The sequence below is a fragment of the Triturus cristatus genome, chromosome 2_2, assembly GCF_964204655.1.
Source record: "Triturus cristatus chromosome 2_2, aTriCri1.1, whole genome shotgun sequence".
NCBI lineage: Eukaryota > Metazoa > Chordata > Amphibia > Caudata > Salamandridae > Triturus > Triturus cristatus.
In genome coordinates, this window is record NC_140582.1 from 303,571,697 (window position 1) to 303,595,367 (window position 23,671).

At 44.8% G+C, this 23,671-nt stretch overlaps 1 protein-coding gene across 9 annotated transcripts in view; it reads left to right on the top strand.

The window, feature by feature from the left end:
• ELAVL2 (ELAV like RNA binding protein 2) overlaps window positions 1–23,671 on the top strand; it is a 558,243-nt gene that overhangs the window by 396,248 nt on the left and 138,324 nt on the right. For all 9 annotated transcript variants that reach the window (XM_085641341.1, XM_085641347.1, XM_085641342.1 and 6 more), the window contains one exon: window positions 19,791–19,944. In XM_085641341.1, coding sequence (XP_085497467.1) covers window positions 19,791–19,944 — 154 coding nt within the window. The remainder of the gene's footprint in view (window positions 1–19,790; window positions 19,945–23,671) is intronic.

Here is a 23,671-nt window from a genome sequence, read left to right on the forward strand (position 1 = left end):
GTGAAACGATTCCAAGAACAACTGAAGAACGTCATACGACTGAAGTCTCATAGGATCACAAGGATACAAGAAAAAATCAGATGACAACAGTCCTTCAAGGAGAGAATCAAATCCAGAAATGAACTACTGGACATTATCTGAAAGCAAGAGATGATGTTAGTATTTTACCTCTCCTCAAACAAAAGTTTGACAGCCAATCAGCATTGTAACAATAGATAATAAAGATTGCAAAACAAAATATTCCTTATAACATTAACCGATCATAAACTCTACACCCAAATGTTAAATACTTATTCCCATAAGGAACACAACACTAATTCCACTACTTACCCCTTTTTATTTATATATATATTTGGAGCCACCAACACCTCAAAAGTGTTTGGGGGGGGGCGGGTTTATAATATAAGTTACGTCAAGCTTTATAATACCCTCTGTGTCTATAATGAAATTGATATTCTCCTGTCATTTCATTAGGAGAATCGCTATTTCATTACAAGACTGGATGCTACCATTATGAATGTTGGTAGTCCTGCAAAACCACATCTGACGCGTTTGATTGGCTTACAGTAATGCTTTGCAAAGGTAGTAGAATTGTAATAATCAGCGGCTTTAAGAATGTCCTCAAGTCTGCTACCCTTCCAAAAGGATTGGCTTGCCATATCTCCTCTCATAGAATGAGCCTGAAATCGCTATAGGTCAACACCCATTGATTGCATGGTCCATTTAACCCATCTTGCCATTGTATCAGATGTCTCAGCATTAAAAGGTTTCACAAAGGATATTGGGAGTTGGTCTGTACCATCGGGTCGAAGTTCCTTCGTTCTTGAATCATACACTTTCATGCAATTAACAGCACACAATTGCTTGCAAGAGTCCTATTTCGGATAAAATATAGTCAGACATTTTTACTACTTCTAACCAACTCACCTTACGCCAAAGGCGTCATAAACTGTTACTTACTCTAAAGCCAATATCAGATAGCCTGCGACAGGATAATAAACAAAGCATGGAAGCAAGTTTGATCGAAAGTCTTTTGAGAGCCAAGAATTCATGACTTGGCCATGAAGAAAAAGGTTTCAAGACCAAGTTAACATCCCAAAGCGTTTCATACCCAGCTGAAATGGACGACCTAAAGCAATTAATTGTTCTATAGGTAAGGCCCTTATCAAACTGTTCCACCAAAAAGTTCACAACAACAATAGGTGCCTCTGCAAGATCCAGGTCCCTTTCCAAAAACCAACATATCCATGTACATCAAATATCTTTGTATCTACTGCAGGTTCCCAAGGTCCAGGACTCCTCTAGAGTTCCTCAGCTCTCCCTGAAAGGTCTGACATTTCCCTGGATCTCCTGATAGTCTCCGGACAGGAAGGGGTAAAGTACCTGCAGAACTAATAAGTGTGGCGTGGAGTTCTCCAACCACATCTCTTAGAAGGTCCTGCTCGGCAGGAAGAAGGAAGGGAATGTCTCAAGCTAATTCTAGCGTCATCGGAAACTAAGCGTGAGATGGCCAAAAAGGAATTATCAGTACGGGTGAGCATCTTTCCTGTCTCACTTTCTAAAGCACCCGCTGAATCATTGCAAAGGGCGAAAGTGCATAAGCTTCCTTCCAGCCTTTTAGAAAAGTGTTCACTGCCAAAGCACTCCGGTCTGGCATCCAGCTGAAATACTTGTCTAGCTGAAATGTCAGCCTGCTTGCAAAGAGATCTAATCTTTGCAGACTTCCAGTGACAGTAATCTCTTTGAACCTAGAGTTCCAGTCCGCCAATACATTTGTGTCCTCTGGGAGATACTCTGCTCTTAGGCTGATGCTGTGCTCCAGACAAAACATCCAAAGTATTCTAACTAAATCTTAAAGTTTTGAGGATTTTGAACCCCCCCCCATCAGATTTTGTATGACACTGCTGAAACATTGTCAATTTTTAGAAGAACGGCTCTGCCTTGCAAACTGTTTAAAGCTCATAAGGGGGTTAAGACCCGCAGTCAATTCCAGATGGTTTGTGATGAGACCTTTCCTTGTGAGGTCAGATGCCCCCTGTGTTCTGTGTACCTAGACAAACACCCCAGCCATAAAGGCTGGCATAGGAATTCATAAATTCTGGAGAGCAGCCAAAGATCACCTGGCCATTCCAGGCATCAAGGTTCTCCATCCACCATGTCAATTCTGACCTGGTCTCCTGATCTCTCAGGAGTAGTATGACTAACATTTTGAAGTGTCTATAAACAAGATACCTGTTTAGGTCCCTCAGATTTATTACCCTTGTCCTTCTTTTCGATAAAGTGTGCTCATGAAAACCTTGTACTCGAAGGGTACTTCAACTATAGTGCCTTTTTGTAGCATCAAATTCACTTCTTCCTCCTCTACTTCCTCCTGGTTTAAAGGAAGAACTGGGCTTCTAGGAAAAAAGGATTGATGGGGAGTCTCTAGAATCTATCCTGAAAGCTTGGACTGTTTCTAAAATCCTTGGGTCCGGAGTAATTTTTCCCCAGGCCAGGGAAAATAATCTGGGACGGCCCCCATTATTCACAGGAAAGAAGGGACAAGAGGAATCTTTGTACTCACTCTGTAAACTAGTTGATTTTTGACCACGAGACCTGGATCCTCTTGCACGGTAGGAACGTCCTCTCGGTGGGTAAAATGAAGCTGAGGCATTGGACTGAAGCCTCTTCCAAATTTTCTGCACAAATTGGAGCCTTTGTAGGCAAGGCCGGCAGCAAGGGCCCTTCTGCCTTCCCGGCCAAAAACTTAAACACCATTCTTATGCTGGATTTAGCCTTGTCGAGAGCCTTAAAAGTAGCCACATATTTACTTAGCGACTTGATCATATCCTCCCCGAAAAGGAAGCTCCTTGGATTGACACAGGGTTCCTTCTCAACCAGCTCCCCCAGCTTAGGACTTAACCTGGTGAAAATGACATTACGCCATTCTGCTTTTATTCCAGTATAGACATTGCCAACAAGAAATATTGCCCTCTGGCTCCAGCCCCGAGAAGTTCAATATCGACATGGGTCTGACTGATGTAAGCTTCCTCTGCTAGATCCATTATTTTAGCAAGGGGACCTAACACATCAGGAGAGAATTTTTGAACAAAGATTAATATATAGACTCCGGACTAACCTAAACGGGCTCAATGATGACATTCTGTGGGGAAACATGATCTGAAGAGATTACAGCCCCAGCAGAGATTTGTGCCCCTCCTCCCAACTACTGTCAAATACATACACTGATGTATGTACAATTATGCCAGAATTTTGGCATTACAGTAATGGACATATGATGTCCGGCATGACGTTAGTGATGCAAAAGCAGCATTAGTGTTTATTAGCGCATACTAACCCTCCCAGAAGAATGACAACCAACTAAAAACCATTCTTTTTAGGTTTATTATCACCATTGACTGCCCTCGGGTGATGGACAGAACTCAGTAGTGTTATCCCCACTATGGTCCACGCTATTTGTGAACCGTCAGCTGTTCCCATCAACACTGATAAAATATTACAAAATAGAGATATGTATTCATACACCTTTCTGCCAGTACAGTGTCAGTTATGTACACTAATATTAGTCTCATGTAATATGCATAACACACCAATAATAAGGAAACAATGATATCTGCCCAACAAATAATTTGTAGGAGCCCGCTTAGAGCTCCAACAGCAAATGAATGCACTGCCATTCCACAAAAGCCCAGCGAGGCGACGCAATACCAGCCCATCTGTAAACCCAATTTTGAGCCTGCTCGAGAAGAGAACTATACTACCCAGAAGTACCATGTAGCATCCACACGCGACCACGTAACACCCTCACGTTACTCACAAGTCTCCCGAAGCTCCGGGAGGCGGCCAGCCTTTATAAATGGCCAATCTCCGACCGCTCGCTGTACCAACGGCAGAGAGAGTGGTTCGACTGTAGGTGTGAATACACAGTGTACCATTTGACAAAGTGATTCCTCAACCCTGCTGTGTGTGGGCACAGGTCCCTGGTGGCGGGCATTACAACTATGTTAACATGCCATTAGGCAGTAACGCACAAGTATAGTGTGAATCGGGAGTGTGTGAGTTAACCATAAACAGTGAATCGGGAGTGTCTCTGACCCTTGAGACCCGGGTCTTTTACCATATGATCCTCACCAACTGAGATCGGTCTGCACGTACTTGAGAATATAATTGCGGGCTTGGCGCTCTTTCTAGTGGCATGAATGAATGATGTCAACCCTTTCCAGTCATGGATTGTTGTGTCACAGGCCTGGTATATGTTTGAGAGGCCTTACATAATGACATCTAGCCTTTACAATTTTAGATGACCCTCTCAAAGAACCTAAACAGGATATAGTAAACTATGTGGTAGACCTGCTGAGAATATGAAAAAAACAAATCAAAATGTAGAGGCTAGAGAGAAGCTGGCTAAGTACGGATATGACCAGAGAGCTTCCTTATTGGAGTATCGGCATGGTCAAAATGTGTGGGTTGTAGAGCCTGTGTCTGCCAGGGCCCACCAGGACAAGGGTCCTGGGCCCTACATGGTGCTGGAAAAGATCAGAGAGGTTACTTACCAGGCGGATCTGGATACTCCCACATGGGTATCCATGTCAACTAGTTAAAACTCCTCTGTGAAACGGTTGACAAGACGATGCTCATGGTGACTGATGGAGGGGAGTGGGAGAGAATATCTAAACCTCTTAGCCAGTAATGCCAAGGATAAGTCAGTGGAGGGAGTTAGTGTCCTCTTCCTCATTGTCTGAACAGCAGCAAAAGGACCATCCCCAATTACTGGAACAGTTTGCTGGTCTGTTTCGCAGACACATGGCCAGCCCCCGTGTTGTGTGCATGACACACAGTGGTGACAGTTTACTGTCAAAAAATACATCAACAGACTGCCGGATTAGGTCATGGCCAGCATTAAGGCAGACATTAGCAAATTGTTGGACCTGGGGGTGATTGAGCCCCAGCAGTCCCTGGGCCAGCATTATGGTGCTAGTGCCCAAGGCCAATCCAAAAGACAGGGCCCTAGAACTCCAGTTCTGTATAGACTACTGGGGATTCATTGCTGTCACTAAGACTGACGCACACCCCATGCCCAGAGCACATGACATAATAGGCAAACTAGGGTCTGCCCAGTGCCTCTTTGCTTTTAAACTGATTCGGTTACACGCTGATTGCTCTGAGGGAGCAAAGGAGAGGTTAGCATTCTACCCTCCTGAGGGCCACTTTCAATTTAAAGTGATGTTCTTTGGCCTGAAAAATGCCCGGTCTCCTTCCAGAGGCAGGACAATAGGGTACTGTCTGTGTTGGAGACCTTCAGTGCAGCTTATCTGGATGATAAAGCTGTCTTAAGCTCTACCTGGCAGAAGCACATGTACAACCTCTCCAGCTCAAGATCCAAACAATCATTGCTTGGGAGCCTCCCAAAACCTAGAGCCATTCTGGGCCTGACTGAGTATTACAGGAGATTAGTGGAGAAGTATGGCAGCAATTGTATGAGCATAACTAAAGAGAGGCTTTGGCTCTGCCCACATGTTCGGAGCGAGGAGCATGTTTTGATTGGGCCATTTATGGTGTATTTCTCTGGCAGCAGCCCTGATGGGAGGGCAGTCATTAATTTACATGGATGTTTAGGTCTGGCTTGACAGTGCAACTGCCACTTGACCTTTTAACTACACCAATATTCTACAGATTTTTGCTTCAACACAAATGCATATCCTTTCCCGTGGTGTTTCGTGTATAGTACTTGTATGGTAATGCTTCACACTACCATACAGCATTTCTTTAAAGCCAGACCTATTGGCTTTTACTATGCATATGTAATACTTACAGGTTACCCAGAGGTAGGCCCTAAATGCCCATAGGGCGTGGTATTTATTAGAACTGCTTTTCCAGGGATGCACCTCAGGGATGTGCTCCGAGCTCTGCCCAAGGAAATGAAGGACCATATTGGCTTTAGATAGAGAAGAGCACTGTGGAATAGTTTACTACTGGAATATTTTGCCCCCTTAGTTAGGGAGTGGCCAGGATATTCACTTCCCACTCACATGCGGACAATGAGAATGTATCCTCGGTTTCCCCTTTAGAACACCCGGACCTGTAGAAGATAGGACTGTGCCTGCTCTCAAACCTGTGGAGAAGAACCCCAAGGGCTGGACCAACTCCCTTAAGGTATCCAGAACTGATGAGTGGACTCCAAGGGCTAGATGGGTAGCCTCCTGTTAAGCGCCAGGAACACAAACGCTGCAAGAAGCCCAAATCTATGCAGAGCCGGTTGGTGACTTCTGGGAGATTGTGTTCTAACCAACACGTGGTGCCAAAAATGCCCTTTTTTTGCCCACTGAAAGTTTTCTGACATCCTCAAAAGTTTCCAAGTTTGAACGAGGATTTTACTGGGTCCAGTGCTGAGCAGAACCCCGATGATAACTCATTCCTTGACCCAAATGTTGCCTGCTTGGAGTTTTCCGGTCATTGAGAGCCTCACACTTCCTTGTTTCAGCCGGCTGCCATTGATGGGCTCTTCTTTTAATCCAGCTTGCACCATGACCCTATGATTACCTCGTTGGTGAGGACTTTACACCAGAAAAGCGACTGCATATGAAGATGAACTTTACTTTGGATGAACTTGGTCTCTTCATCTGACCCTCACTCCATAACCGTTGACCATGACCAGATATAGCCGCATTTCAAGATACCCAGCCGCGGTTGGCACGTTGTGCTTTTTGGCTCAAGAAACTACAACTTTGAAAAATCATAGCTCCATTTCTGATGTGTGACACTTTGGTATCTAGTTCATTCAATTTTACCCTATTTTTATAAATTGTATTTGGAGTTTTTTTTATTTTTTTATTTATTTATTTATTTATTTTTTAACTGTTTTGGTATTGATAAATGCCCTAAACGTTTCTCCTAGTTTAAATTTGTCTGCTCAGTGCTACATCTACCAAGGGTTGAGCTCAGGTTTACTAAGACATAACTTACCTAGTACGTAATAGCACCATTATTAATTGAAAATAACTCCCATCCACTTCAACTAATAAACTCAATATTTATTTCTGCACTTCACTGCTCCTTGTTTATTTCTAGCAGCCCTACAATTAGCATTCAATAAAAGAAAAAGCATTTTTTTCATTCCTGAATTTTAGTGATAATTCCTTGTATAAAATTGCCTTGTTAACATTTAGGTCCGCAAACACTGGCCTACTGTTCGACCCGACAGTCTTAGGGTGGTCTTCCCCCTACTTTCTTCCTTCCGTCTCCTCTTTTCTCGTTCCTCCTCCTCTTCTCTGTCCTTATTTTTGTTGGTATTAGGACTCTAGCACTGGTTGGCAGTGGTAGAGCACTCAAAGTGCTTTTGTTCTCTCTCCTAAACATGGTAATATTGGTTCATCCCCAATTGGCATATATAATTAACTTATAAGTCCCTACTAAAGGTCTAATATGTATCCAGGGCCTACAGCACTGATTGTGCTGCCCACTTAAGTAGCCCTTTAACCATGTATCGGGCCTGCCATTACAGACTCTGTGTGCAGTTTACACTGCCATGACAACCTAGCATAATAAACCTTTTGACATGCTTAAACCTTCCTAACGTAGGACCTGTACAACCTAGAAGGCAAGGTGCAATGTATTTAAATGGCAGGACATGTACTTTAGTTTTGTGTCCTGGTAATGAAAAACTCACTACTGAAAGGCCCATCTCTCCCATAAGTAACATTGGGATTACTTTATTTAATTTTAGAAGTGTAATTTCCAATTGGGAGGCGAGAAACCCTTCAAGTCTTATGTCTCTGGACTCACAATTTTAAAATTCAAACTTATTGTGAAGTTGTATTTTAAATGGCAAATCTGAAAATGACACTTAGAAAGTTGGCCTTTCTTGCTTTAGCCATTTGTGCACTTAGCGCCTCTGATCGCCACACAACTCGCCGAGTGGGGCATCGGCGTTCAGATGATGCCGCACCTAAAATATACACATGTCCTAGCACCAGTTATTGAGGGCAAGTCACCTTGGTCGGTCCTGCATGGGACAAATCTTGTAGGATCCCGGTGCGGTAGTCGGTCAGGCCCCAGGGACCCATTGGGCACTAGGATCTCATATCAAAACCATCGTGACATTTGGGCACCCCAACCCCCCACCCTTCCCGCATTAAAAATCAGTTGGAGGCACTGTCGAGGAAAATAGATGACCTCTTAAACAAGCACCAAACACACCAGGTCATTCTGGCCAGGGACCTTGATGAAGCTGACTTCCCCTCCTTGGGGACAAGGCAGGGCAGCACATCTCCACGGCCTTCTTAGCAATCATAAGCTGACCTCAACCCACACATTGAAAAAAGCCTGTTCGAATTCTTCGGGATTCCTCAAGAATCAACTACATCATAGCCAGCAAAGGGATTGCAGCCAGATTAGAAGATTTTGAAGTTGAAGATCGGACGGACAGCGATCACAGACCACTAAGAGTGGTGTTCCAGCTGGAAGTCCCGTCAGCCAACATCCTTCAAACCATTGGCGAGTCAAGAGGGGAAGAAAAACAGTGTCCTGAGGAGGATTAAATGGTCCGATAAGATAGGGAACAAACTCTATTTGTGGCTGGAACAGAAACAGGAAGGGTGCTTGTCTCCTTCATTCACACCCATAAACCATTGGGAGAACATTATTAAGGAACTACAACCAAAGTTTGGGAACCCCAAGTCTCGACGCCCCAGGCCCAAAGGGCAAACAAGAACTGGAAGCACTTGGCCAAGCAAAGGCATACAAGAATGCAAACGGCTCCTGCAAAAGGCCCTCACATTAAAGAGGGGGCAGACAAACTGAGGGTCCATCCGTTGCATCGCTGAGGGCAGCACTAAGGAAGAAACTATGGGAACATAAAAAAGCCAATACGGAAAGGGAATGGCTAAAAGTCTTCTCCCTGCTTAAGCAAAAGAATCTAGCGGGACTATGGAGACACATAAATCAGCTGAGCCGCCGAGGGGTCCTGAGAGCAAACGGCATAGCAGATAAGGATTGGATGCTATACGTGACGCGGCTATATGCAACCGCGCCTATCAACACAGACTGCATAGAAGAGACCAGTCGTGGGGCGGGTCGAGCCCGGCAAGCCAGCACAAAGCCAGGAGACACGACCCACAGCCCAGGCAACTCGTCTATGGACAACAGACCCCTGGCTGATGCACATCGCACTCCACCAGCCTGGATAAACACCCAAATGGTCATTAAGACTATAAATAACATGAAGAATGATGGGGCTCCTGGGCCCAATGGGATTCCAGCACGGGTCTTCAGAATGACCCGCCTTCTGGGCAGCAACCCTAACCCCGCTCTATAATCACACCTTCCTGACCGCTATAATCCCCGATTCTTGGAGGGGCTCAACATTGGACCCCATTTTCAAAAAAGGGCATCGCCTAAAGCCATCAAATTACAGGCTCCTCGTCCTGCTTGACCTTGAAGCCATGGCTTACGCCCGCTCACTATTGAAGGATCTGGTGAAGTGGGCCGAAGAGAAAAGTATAATACCCTTCTACCAGACTGGCTTTAGGTCACAGTCATCGACCTTGGACAACGTATTGGCGTTGGTGTACTTATCATCCCAGGCAACTCTGAAGAACCATCCTCCACTCTTCTGCTGTTTTGTGGACTATAGTACAGCGTTCGATAAAATCGTCCGCAAAAGATTATGGTGGAAGCTAGAAAACTGGGGCATTCCACCAAACCTTCTGAAGGCAATTAGATCACTTCATAAAGACACCTGGGTGTGGGTCAAAACTAGTGGCTGCACAGTGACCCCTAAAATAACCACGGAGAACGGGCTGAAGCAAGGATGCGTGTTTGCCCCCATCCTTTTCAACTTGTACACTGTGGATCTGGGGGAGGCCCTAAAAGGAGCTAGTCTAGTAGCCCCTAGACTAGGAATAGTGAGGTTGCCGGTGCTACAATACTCCGATGATACAGCTATATTGTATCACACGAAGGTGGGATTACAAAGAGCCCTAAATGCATTAAACCGTTTCAATAATACCAACAACTTGACAGTTAACCCGGGAAAGACCAAGCTTGTCATTTTTTGGACTTACCACCTGAAGAAGATAACACATTGGTTAATGGGAAATTTGCAAATTAACTTGGTGGCTTCATACAACTACTTAGGGGTTTGCCTGATGGAACTGGCCAAGGACAAGGCCTATCTGAAACAGCAGAGCTCCAAGGCCAGCAAGGTCACACACCTACTAAAACAACTAAGCCATCGCCTGATTAGCTCGTCCGCTCCTCCAATATTAACTGTCCTGAAAGCGAAACGTTTACCAGCTATCAGCTACGGTCACCTGGCCTTCCCCGGGTTACAGGATGCTTTCTTCAACTCAGCCCAAGTTAATGCATACAAATCAGTACTACACATCCCGAGGTCAGCAAGGCTTAGCAAGGCCAGACCTGATATGCCAGGGGGAGATTATAAAGCTATACTTAAGAATACTAAGGGCGCCGGCCAATTCTCTAAAATATCAACTGAGATCTATCTTCGAGGGGTCAAGCACGGCCTGGCACACCAGCCTAAGAAAAGCATTTACAACACTGAAGATCAAGGAAGAAAGCATATCGCAGCTGGATATCCCCCTGAATGCTTGGAAAAGAGCCATAAATAAACAAGTGTGAGAAACCTCTTTTGATCTCGACCTCAAATCTCTCCATTCAAGCTCCCACTTAGATCCACTGAATAATTACTACACGGCAGGTAAAGAACAACCTTACCTAAGCGAGGCTCACTCCCCAAACAAAATCCTTTATATGAGCCTAACCATATTAGGAATTGCTGATTTTAACCCCGCATGGGCCCGAACGGGGGAATCCATAATCTGCACACTGTGCCTCTACACTACGGAATCCTAGCTGCATCTATTATGCTGTTGCCCCAACATTAATAACGAACGCTGGCAACTTCTGCGCCCGATCTGCGTCACCAATGGAATAAAGTCCTGTAGCGAAGCGTCAGCCTTGTGCCTATCTACCACTAACACGACGACTCTAGCTAGATTGGCAAAAAATATCCATCAAATCAGGATTGCCCTAAAAGCTGCGAACGAAAGCTATCAAACTCTGGTGAAAGGTACTGGAGATTCAGCGGAAGAAAGTGGACCGGCTTTCTAAAAAGCTCTACTGCTCTAAGCACCTCTAACACACCCTTTAAGACAGCGCCATTCCAAGATTGTGAATCGGAGCGCCAGGGCGTTCAGTTCATCACCCTGTAACGCATTCTATTTTTCTAGGTTAAAAGGGGACCCTATGGAGGTGCGCAAGGCCAAACGACAAAGACCACACACTCTGAAGGTCGAAAGTGCTGTCACTGGGGTGGGGCGCTAAATTTTATTTAACATAAATTTAAGCTTTTAGTTTCACTGTTTTAGCTTTTATACGCTGATTGTTTTTACTGTAATGATTTTAATGAATTGTACAGTTAAACAAAAACTATCCAGCCTCCGATCACATGACATGTATAATTGGCAGTTGGGCTTTGGTACCTAAGGTGTGTCAGTGGGTAATCTCTATCAGAATGGAACGGAGGAGCTGGGCACCGCGTCACATCTGAATAGGTAGAGTCTTGTCCACATAGAAAGGGCTGTATACCCCCCTGTAGTGGGGCAGGAAGGGAGGACATCTGTGCACGTCAAAAGCAAGTCTTTGAAGAGTTGGAGGTGCATACTGAGAATCTGGTGCAAGCCTCAGAAATTTTAGGTCCTAAGTTATGAAAGGTGCAGAATTAGTTCCATAGTAGCAACTTTGGTGCAGCAAACACATTGGCCATCCTTGGACAGTACTGATGTCAAATGCATCATTGTAGGATACAACTTATGATCCATGTTTGTCACCTTCATTAACACCCTGCAATAAATGATCCGGACTTTCATAAAGCGATTCCCTCATTCATCATTAAGCTTAACAGGGCCGCCTCTATTGCTTTCTCAGCAACATCCTCTAGTGTCACCTTCAACATGACAGCCAGATGGCTAATTTATTACCTGCACCGCCTTGGTGCCTTTTCTTGTGCCCCCAACTCCTCTGGACCTGGTAGATGAAGACTCCCTCTACAGCAAAGAATGCACTGACACAGAAGAGGCCAAAGGTGAGATCTTGGAGAATTAGCCAATGGAGAGTGAGGGCGATCACCAAGACATGGAGGAATGGTGGGATTTCATTGTACCTAAAGAGATCAACCTCTCCATACCCAGATTATTCAGATGACATTACCTAGTTGCATGCTTGGTGGAAAAAATCCTTTAAATATGCTTTAAACGAGCAGCCCAGGAGGAATGCAAACTCATCCCTATTTGGGATCATGTATGCTAAGAGGGGTTAAAGTTCATGACTACACATGCAACAGTACAAGCAGTAGTATTGCACCTTGACAAAATAGAGACCTGACTATGCACCAGCATGCTTAATCAGTCATTCCAAACTGGACTCTATAGTGGCAGTGTTTCATAGATGCTTCAGAAATAAAACCTACTCCACTGTCTCAAACATGTGTATTGAGAACTGGGTGTCCAGAATTAGTTCCATATTGCGAAATTTCATCCCAGAGGAGATGTAAGAAGCTAAAGCCAGAGAGAGCCTAAATTAAGCTGTTAACGCTGGACCATACTTAGCCAATGCTAATGTTTACCATCTAGCTGTTGCCTCAATGCTCAGTGACCAGAATGGGTTAGTCCACGTTTTCACCCAGAGTTCTAAGCCAAGATACTTGACCTTTGACGGACACTTTATTTAGCAAACATGTTAGGAATGTTGGGTGCTGCAGAGCATCAAGACAAACTGTGATACTGTGCTCTTTCTATGTGCTTTATAATACAGATGGGGTCCTTCAATGTCCTTTTGTGTGTCTAGGCTTAGAGGAGCATTAAATTAATAAGGAGGACATGGTTGTCCATACGATCCTAGTCTGGTTACAACCAGGTATATTCCACCGCCATAAGCCAAATTTGCCAGAGCTGTCACAGATGAACAGGATAGAGGGGTGCAGTGGGATTGCACTTCCAGGACCATACCAGGCACTCTGGACAACCCTTGCTTCCTTCCCCAATTACTTTCGTAGACTGTGACGTGGACAATCTCCTGCTTTGTTCCCGAATTAGCTTTCACATTTGAGTTCACCAGACTATGCAGCCGAGACAACCTTTAATTTTTTTTAAGGCTATTATCCAACCAAAGTGTACCACCACCTGTGACTAAGAATGTCGCTGAAATGTATTTATTTTTAAAAAAACTTTATTTTTAGTTTTTCAGATATATAAACACTACAACAAACCCAATGGGATGATGTTCCATACGCATACATCACGTTATCGTGTCATGTGGAGATAATTCACAACTTCTCATCCATATAGTTCTATACTGCTAGTATTATTAGAACAGTCCCGTAGCAGTGCAAAATCATATCAGACTTGATGCATAACATGATCTGTGACAAATAGCCCTCATAGGATTCCTCGGTCGTTCCCTCCCTAGAAGTGTATAAACTCTGATAGTAATCTGCAAAAGAGTCAAGTATAGCTGGTGTATTATCTACTATATCGCCTGCACTATTCAGTACATTGAATATTAAGTTATCCCCTTTCGGAGGTCTGATGGTATTATCAAGTGTGGAACTGGGTCTGTCTCCTTCCGCATAAGACCCGAGCAGTGGCGTATTTCCTCATGTGCTTTACTTCACTGTCTGCTAGTTCGTTAAATTCAGTGATCAAGGATCGCATCTGAGCAAGTGTAGCGGGATCACTTGAGTGTTGGTGCTGCCTTTCTAGATCTTTAATAGTGGTTTCTATGTGCACCATGCGATTACGGATAGATTTCAAGACCCCGGCATGCTTGGAAATAGAGATCACTCTGATGTAAAGCTAAATGCTTCCCAAAGAGAAGCCATTTTAGTCACACTGCCGACGTTAGATAAAAAATATTCATCAATTGCAGCTCCTATCTCAGCTCCAAACACAGAGTCTAATAATGAATACTGCGGAAATCTCCAGTTTTGCCTATGTGCCAAAGTATTTCCAAGTTTTAATTTAAAAGCTACTGGGGAATGATCCGACAGCGAGCGTGCCAGATGTTTAAAGTCTTGTATCAATGTAAGCAGGGTATATGACGCAAACCAATAATCTATTCTCGTGTAGATATTATGATCCTCCGAGTAATGGGTGTAGTCCCTACCCAGGGGCACTATATGTCTCCATACATCTCGCAGGCCTTCAGTCTGTGCTATATCTGCGATTGCTCGAGCTGCTCTGGAAGGGGGTTTGTTATTCCCCCGGGATCTATCTAAATCCGGGTTTTGAACACAATTAAAATCTCCACCCCATAACATTGGCAGATGTGCGCAACTTGTGATCTTCCTATGTAGCGTCTGATAGAATGATGGGTCATCATAATTTGGCCCATATGTTCCTATCACTAATACTTTGTCACTTTCTTTTCAACATTGTGCTATTATATACCTTCCACTAACATCTGCCTCGATTACTTGTATCTGTATCCCCGAGCCCCGTCGTACCCAAAGGAGCACTCCTCTTGAATGTGATGTAAATCCTGCCGCTACACAAGTGCCTCTCATCCTTCTGGGGGTCAACAGCCCAGTGGAGGGAGCTAAGTGAGTTTCCTGCAATATGGCCACATTTGTAGCATGTCTATATAAGTACGCCACTACTTAGGGTATCTTTCTACTGTCGTTTAACCCTCGTACGTTCCATGACACAAAATTAATAGTTCCATGTGTATCTTGCCTAGCCATGTATCATTATTTTCATACAATCCTTACTGCAGGTGTTGTCATAATACCTCTATATTCTGCTGTATGTGACCAACTTAATTTTGTCATGCCTGTCAGTAATGTCCTCCAACTCCCGCCCATCCCCCTCCACCCACGCCATATCTTTAGAACGAGATACGGTCAATAAACTTTCCTTTCCCCGCCCCCCTCCTGTATTTAGGCTCAACAACAAACATGTGGTATACACGTGAGGGTTATGGCGGCCTGACACAAGATATAGAGAGGGTAAAGAAAGACCGGAACCGCTCACAATAGAAATTGCTACCAGGGTGTTGACAGTGTAAACATTTTTAAAATCTATAAATCCTAGCATTCAGACATTATCTTAAAGATGAGATTGTGACTCTCAAACCAGCGTATTGGACATCAAAATAGTAACTTTTCAAAAGTTGCTTCAGGCACCGGGATTCACTTCACGTGTGGTCATACTGTCTCTGGGGAGTTTCCACTTCCTGCTGCTTCCGTCGTATTCTCTGTCCCAGTAGTAGCTGAATCAACCTTTGTCACTTTGACGGCGCTGTACTTAAGGTCTTTTTGTAATTGCGTGGGATCCACATAAAATCTAGGTTTGTCATCAAAGTTAACTTTGAGTTTGGCAGGATACAACATGGCGTAGTCTAACTGATGGTCTCTAAGCTTCCGCTTCACTGGGTCAAACTTTTTACGTGCTTCCTGTACTTGAGGCGTAAAGTCTGGGAATATAGAAAGCTCCGAGCCTTCATACCGGAGTGTTTTCAATTCACGTGCTTTACGCAATGCTGCATCACGATCCCCGTAATTAAGGAGTCTAGCAATCGCCGGATGTGGCGTTGCTCCCGGTGGCGGCCGTGCGGCCAAGAATCTGTGAGCACGTTCAACCACAAAGATCTCTGAGAAAGTCTCTGCCCAGAAGCTGAATCAGAAGTTTTTCGATGAAAAGTTCCATGTTCACTGTTGCTGTGGATTCTGCCAGACCTATAATACAGATGTTATTGCGCCTCGAGAGCGCTTTAATATCCTCCGCCTTGTCTTTCAAAGTTGAGATGGCTTTCTCCATTTGTTTCTAGGTAGTTCCCATGTCGTTTTGCAGATCCTCCGCCTCAGAGATCCCGCGTTCAGCCATGTCGATTCGTTCGGCATGCTTGTCCACCCTTTCGGACATCCTGTCCATTCGATATGAAAGCAAATCTGTTTTATTATCAATGGTGGAAAGACTGCATTGCATTGCTGCTAGGATCTGTCTGATATCACTGTCGGAAGTTGCGGGCTCATCAGTCATTAAGGCCGGCGTGGCATCCAAGTCCTCCTCCCGCAATCTGGATGACTGTCTTTGTGTGAAAGTAAGCTTGGGTTGGTTTTTGTCACCTTTGACCATGTCTGCACGCTAGTTTATCCCCCTTGTACCTCGTGCGATTGTTAGAACAGTTCATCTGTGGCACTGAGATGTATCTCGGAACAGTGCGGGCGCCATGCCACTTCTGCACTGTGCCTACAGTTCCCTGCACAACTTGAATTGTATTATGGCATAGGCAGGCAAACGTGACGTAGGCTAGGTACTTTGTGTGTCTGTGTGTTGAGTGAGGAGCCAATGGCCGCTACTTATTCCCAGATTCCCAGATTTCTGCTGCGTGTAGAGTTAAGAATACTCTGCAGTGTAGGAGTAAACATTCAACGTAGAAGCCCCACTCCGTGCCGACAGTACACATGTAGTTACACTCCGCCGCACACAAATAGATACCACTAAGGGCTCACCACCTTTCGCACTCTACAAGGCCTTTGTTTCTTTATTTAATGGCAGATATTATACAGGCCCCCTGCTTTTCCACAGGATCGCTTCGGGTGCTTCCAACACTGCTCTGTTTATGACTTGCCCCCAGCAGCTACAACTTACGTCCCTTTATGGAGTTGGGCAGTAGGCTGTGTTGGGACTGGACCAATGGGGCAACCTGCGTGGTGGCCCTTTCTGTGTAGAAGTACGCACTTACAGCTCCTAGCGTCACAACTGTGCAAATGGTGGTAGAAATACACTCGTAGATTCCCGCCAACTTGACATGTGAGCCACGGTACCCCAGGGCGCACAGCGGGTAGCCCTCTATAATTTCTGTGTGAGTTGGGAGTTCGCAGCGACGCAGGGCACAGCGTCGTCCTTCTCGGGTCACGCAGCTCCGCACTGTCCGCGACGAGGCGGCTTACCGGTCAAGCAGGCAGCGAAGGCACTTCATTCCACTCGAGTGCGTACGATCCGATTTCGGCCTCTGAGTCAGCAGCTTTCGTCACTCCGCGACCGGACTAGCTCCGATACTCGCGCATAGGGTAAGGGCCAAAATGAGCGGCCTCCGGTGCTCTTCTGTCTCGCCGCCGTGTAGTGTGCTGCAGCAAACTCCACCGAGTCACTCTCGCAGGGTTTCGGGGCGCTTATCTGTAGTCTGGGAGAGTATTTACACCCTGGCAGCAAGGATATTTAAGGATTTATTCAGGCGGATTGCCGGAGCTCACTCAGGCGGCGGCCATTTTTCAGCCAGGCAAGCCACGCCCCCCGTCGCTGGAACTTTTTCTTCTGAAGGGAATGATTGAAACGGTGCTGAAGGTCCAAAGAAACCTGGGCTGCTACTTAAGATCTTCCTAGTGAAGGAGAATTCAGATCCATCATAAAACTCCAAAAACCACTTAGATTCTGAAAAATCAATCCTTCCCGATGCTAACCATGTAAGAGTTCCTTCTGTTGCTACTCAAAATGGAGCAGCTCACTTACCCAGACATACAGGAAATCCATTTGTATGTCCCATATACCAAAACAATAGGCAGTGTTGATGTGGTGGTGGTGGTGGTGCTGCAGCAGTTACAGTTCAGATCCCTCTTCCATTTTGAAAAACTCACACTTCTCCTCCCATCCCAGATAGTCACTAGCTGCCTCTCCCCTGGTGCAGCCAGTGATCAGGCTATCTGGTATACCCTTACTTGAATGACTGGCTTATGAAGGTACTTTCTGCAGTCTGTCTCTACAACGGCTTTCAGAAGTTTTCTTTCATGAGTTAGGCCTGAGACTTGTCTCCCAAAAATCTTCCGACCGTCTTTCTACACATTTTCTTGGAGCAATCCTGAATACAGTTTGGCAAAGTGTTTCTAAACATTGGCTGCAGAAATCTGTCTGAAAGATATTCCCAGTCAGGGCCTCCAATCCTTACTGGGCCTTGGTCATCTTGCATAGGAATAATACCTCCTTACAGGTCTCCCCTTCAGACTTGGACGATCAGACTAGTCGTGAATCCTTCCATGGAAGGTTGGGGAGCACACATGCAAGAGCTATCCAAAGGGGGTCTATGGCCTGAGCAAGAAAAACACTCCATAGAAAAATCTTTGAGCTACAAATCATCGAATTGAACATCCAAGCATTCCTGCCACAGCCTGCAGATCTGGCTGTGCTGATTAGATGACCGCTATCTATTAAATCCCCAAACAAGGAGATGTAAGGACTCGCACCTTTGAGTAGCAGCTACTGTGCAACTGTGCAACCGCGAGCAAGGTTGATATAGCTGAGGTCCAGAACAAACAAGCTGGGACACTAAGCCACCCTATCCGATTACACAAGTGGGATCTTAATCTGGAACAGCTACAGCAGATCTTCGAAAAGTTCGGCCATTGAAGACTATCTTGTCTAATGAAACCACTATTGCATCTTCTTGGATAGTGGCGTGGCGCCCCAATACTCAATGAAGTCTACGCAAGTTAAGTGCAGTGTTTCGATGTGGCAAAAAGCCCGATTGGTCGGGATGGACTAGTTTGGCTATTACTTGCCTTAGTCGGTTCGCCAGTAGCTTTGCAAGTATTTTAGGCTCTACATTTAATATGGAGATGGGTCTATATGAGGAACATTCAGCTTTAGGTTTCCCTGCCTTCGGAATAGCCACCAGCGTGGCAATGCATAAATACATTTTTAAAGAGAAATAAACCGTTCTTAGTCACGTTTGGGTGCCAGAGTAGGGGCTGCCATCTAAGAAGGATATTGTCCACTGGCTTCATCACACACTGCCTTCTTTATGACCAGATAATAGCCTGTTCCACGAAGAGCAGGTCTGACAGGTGCGCTGTAAGTGGCAGTACTACTCCCTGATTCCTGCCTAACATTCTTGTGGAAAAGCAGCCACACATTCACTAAGTGCTACTGTTTGGACTTAAATGCAGCAGCTGACTCTTCAGTGGACAAAGCCTGTTTTGAAATTCAATATGCTATTGGCTCCTCTGATTCAAGTATGTGGACCTATGAAAGATCCAATGCTGGAGAACAGTCTAGTTACCTGGATCTCCAGTTTACCAGTATTGGTATCTTTCAGATTCATACATAACCTCACCGGTCAGAGGATCACTTAATACTCTTGCTATCCTTCATACTTTTGTTCAATCTGAGAGATGGTGACCTCTGTGGGATGTAGTAAGCTCAGCCCTTAAATCTCATTGGCTGAAGTTTAGATTGTTTTCAAATGAGATAAAAATGCCACTAAAAATGATTTGGGGCCAATGGCTATTTTAGCACTGTATTACTAGTAGTGCTGGGGCTTCCCAGCCTGACAGTTGAGAGACATTCAGGCACGTGAGCTGTGGAAGATACCAGTGATGGACAATTGACCTTACTGGTAAGTAATACATTTCTTCAGCAGTTCTTGTACATCAGACCTCCATTAAGTGACCCACCTTCATCGTAATTAATCTAAATGTGCTTACAGTCAGGTTATCTGAACCAAAAATGTAGCGAAGTCCAAGTTGATTCAGGCTATGAAGTGCAGATTGTGATAGGGACTGGCATGAGTGAATCGGTCTTCCTGTGATTTTTCCCTTCTAGTGCAAGTTCTTGTGATCCTTCCCCCTAATTAAATGTTTTTTCCAAAAATAGTAGGTGTTTAGTAATGGATAAAGAGTAGACCTTGCTCAGAGAGTAACTTATACCTAGTCTACCATTTATTTTTCAAACTCCTTACTGTGAAATTTAAATACATTCATATAGTTCTGTTAATTTCAGGTATCCTATGCACGACCAAGCTCTGCTTCCATCCGTGATGCAAATTTGTACGTCAGCGGCCTACCAAAAACAATGACCCAGAAAGAGCTAGAGCAGCTATTTTCCCAGTATGGGCGCATTATTACTTCACGAATACTAGTGGACCAAGTCACTGGTGAGTAGGCATCTGTTCCACAATAGTGTTTTCTCTTTTTCAGGTAGGTATCTTATTCTGCCTCAAAGAAGCAATAAATATACTTGTAGACTATAATCGGTGGTTTTAATATGTACATCAGCATATTTAATTTTAAAGTGGAAATTTTTATCAATATGCATAGGCCATAATAGACGAACGGTGTACTAAATAGGCCTATGTATTCAGTCTAAAGAAGCAATTTCACGAGTGAATGCAGTTGCCATATTCCGTCCAAATAGCTGCAAATTAATAGTTATAATTTCTAGATAAAATGTAAAATGCTTTAAACTGTATAGTCTAGAATAGTGGTTCTTAACCTTTTGACTTCTGTGGACCCCCACGTAATCATTACTGGAGCTCTAAGACCTCCACTGAATAGTTAGTGGAAGCCTGGCTCCCCAGCTTCTACATTTTCAATGATTTGAGCTGCAAAATAATACACCAAAAAAAGAAACCAGCATTCATCAACTACACAAATGACATAATTAGATTTAATTGTCAAATATAAAAAACCTAAATGTTAATGGGAAGGTTGGAGCTTTATCTAAATTTAATTGAACTTGCTCACTTTCCATACCATCTTCGGTTTGATGAACTTAAACTGTTCCTACAAATCCATCGGAGGGCACTGACTTATTTTTTTTGTTTTGCCTTTAGACTACTTTACATTTACTGAACACTTTTAAAAATTACATTTTACATTGTACTTTAGTCTTTATTTTGTTAATAATAATATAATAATTTATGCAGTAGCTCGTCCCCTAAACTGGCTTCACAGACCACCAGGAGTCTCTGAACCACAAGTTAAGAACCATAATTCTAGGAGATACACAATGTTCAGACATGCATGTTTTTTGTTTAGTTAAAATGTTACTACTTTGTTACTAGTCTGATGATTGCTATTAAGTTGCATCGTTGTTTCAGATTAAAATGTGATTCTGGCCTGTATAGTCTTTTAGATCCAGCATGCAAGTTTTGCTAAGACACTAAGCTTACTGTTTTATTTTATTGCGGAACTCATTTAAGTTTGCTTAAAATTGTACTTGAATTCCCGGAGTTTATATTGGTTTGTCCGACACACATATTAGTTAAACCTGTGTCCATTCTGCCGTGCAGACTCTGGCGGGCGCACATGCGCCCGTAGTGCTGAGAACCATATGTCCCACCTGCGAAAGTAGGTTGGTGTGCTTACTAGCGTACGTGCGCCCAGGTAATGAGGACTATCTGTGTTTTAACTACCTGTGACACCTGCCCGTCTCGTAGGTTAAGCATGGGGAAGTGGATGACATTACTTCAGACTGCCATAGTGGATTGCTGTGGAGCAGCCTCATAGTGTTTCGTATCAATGGATTTGCAGTGTAACCCCTTACATTGGCATAGCGGGTTTTGGCATTACTCATTTAGAAATGCCACCTATAGAATATGGACAGTTCGAGGCATATGAGCTGCAGAATTCACACTGTGCATAGATCGCCATCTGGTGTTGGGCGCGGATGCGTGCACCTTGTTGTTTCTAGTAAGAAGTCTTTGTAGTCACGAGATAGGTGACTCCTCCCTTGGACGACAGTGCATATGGGCATCGACTCCATCCTCATAGTTTTTTTTCCGCCATCGGGTTCGGATGTAACTTCAGCGCTTCGGTTCAGTACTGTGTTTTTCCTACCTTTCGAAGTAAACCATCGCAAGCGCGACTGTATTGTTTTCGTTAGCGTGCCTTTCGACGCACTAACTCACAAACTCAATTCCGGTCATCGACGCGGGCCAATGGGCCTATCGATGCCATTCGGGCCTACGGATAATGGAAAGGACTCCATTTAAAAAATGCCCCCAGTGTGGAGCTAAATTCCCACAGTGACCAACACAAGGTCTGTCTCTCGCCCGACCACGAGGAGAACAATTGCCAAGCCTGCGCCTCCTTCCGCTCCAAGAAGACTATCCGTGATTGTCAGGCTTGACGACACGTCATGGCGCAACAGGCTGCTCCGGTGCAGAGGACATCTTTGATGAAGGCCTTGATGTTCCAGAGGCAGAGGATTCGGAGGATCTTGATATCGTATCCGAAGCAGATGACTCCAACTCCGATGAACACATCACTCCAGGTCAACGAGTGAGTACAACTGCCCCTGCCCTAACCCGACCCGAAAAGCAAAAGGCTCCGGTCAAGACTTCACCTGAAGGCCCTATTCGCTACCGAAAGAAACCTTCAGAAGCCCCGACCCTGGGCCCAGCTCCGAAGACAAAAGAGAAGCCTTCTGGCATCTCGGGACCGAGCAAGCCGCACCCCAGTGCCCCAAAAACATCGTCTGCACCAAAAGCAGGAACACATCCTACTCCCGCGGGCTCCAAAAAGGCCTCGGTACCGAGCACCTTGGCACCCAAAGAACACAAGGCCTCGAAACCGAAGACACCTCAAACCTTCGGATCCAAAAAAGATTTTGAACACGACACCAAAGCCGAAGGGGACACAAACCCCTTCTGAGGCTCCGGATCCAAAATCCAAACTGCATTCAGAACCGAAAAAATCGGCGCCGAAGGCTGCCATCGAAGAGGAAGAACTATTTCTGCTGGATCCCATCAATCCGAAGCAAAAAACTCTCCATGTGGACCCTAAATCGGGACATATTGTCGGCATTCCACACAAGAAGAGGAAATTGGACACCCCACACATCCCTGAGGTGCCTGTGAAAAAGACTGTGCAACTTCACCTTTAAGCCTCTTCTCCCATTCTTCCTCCTAAGCCTACCTCCCCTCCAAAGTTTCCCATACTCTTCCCCCCCCCCTGCTATTCACCACCACCACAGGAGGAGAGGATGATGATGACCTAGGGGGTGGGGGAGGAAATAATGACCCTTTCACTGATCCTGATGATGACCATACCACCAGACCCATGGGACAACTACAATGTCCCTGTAGATCCTCCAGATCTTCCGGATCCAGATGCATACCCCACTAGACCGTCTCCCCCAGATGACAACATTGGGTTTAGTCCGCTTATTCTTAGGGCTGCCCAATATCATGGCGTCCAAATGTATTCAGACCCCACATAAGAAGACTTCCTAGTGGACACTTTTGCACAGACACAAAAGACAGTTTAAACACTGCCCATGCTCAAAGGTGTCATTAAACATGCTCCAGACGTATTCAAAGACCCAGTCAGGACCAGAGCTATCAATCCTCGGATAGATAAAAAATATAAACTCGCCCCTAATGATCCCACTTACATTAAAGGACAACTCCTCTTAGATTCCCTGGTAGTGTCCAATGCCAGAAAGCGTGCTAAAACTCAAACCTCCGGTGAAGCTCCACCTCCAGACAGAGTCTAAATTACTAGATGCTTCAGGCAAACGAGTGGCCTCCCAGGCGGCTTATTATTGGAGGATAGCTAATGCACAAGCATTACTTGCCAGATACAATAGGACTCATTATGATGAACTAGAGACCCTCATGCAGCACTTGCCTGACCAATACAAGGCCAAAGCCAATGATCTGACTCAGGAAGGCAAGTTGATCACCAATGCATCCATTAAATGTGCCCTTGATGCAGCAGATACTGCATCCATATCAATCCACACCAATGTGTTACTACGAAGGCATGCCTGGTTGCGCATTTCTGGGTTCAAACAGGAAGTGCAAACTACTATCCTCAATCAACCGTTCAATCAGGAACAACTTTTTGGCTCGGCTGTTGACACACTTTAGAAAAAAT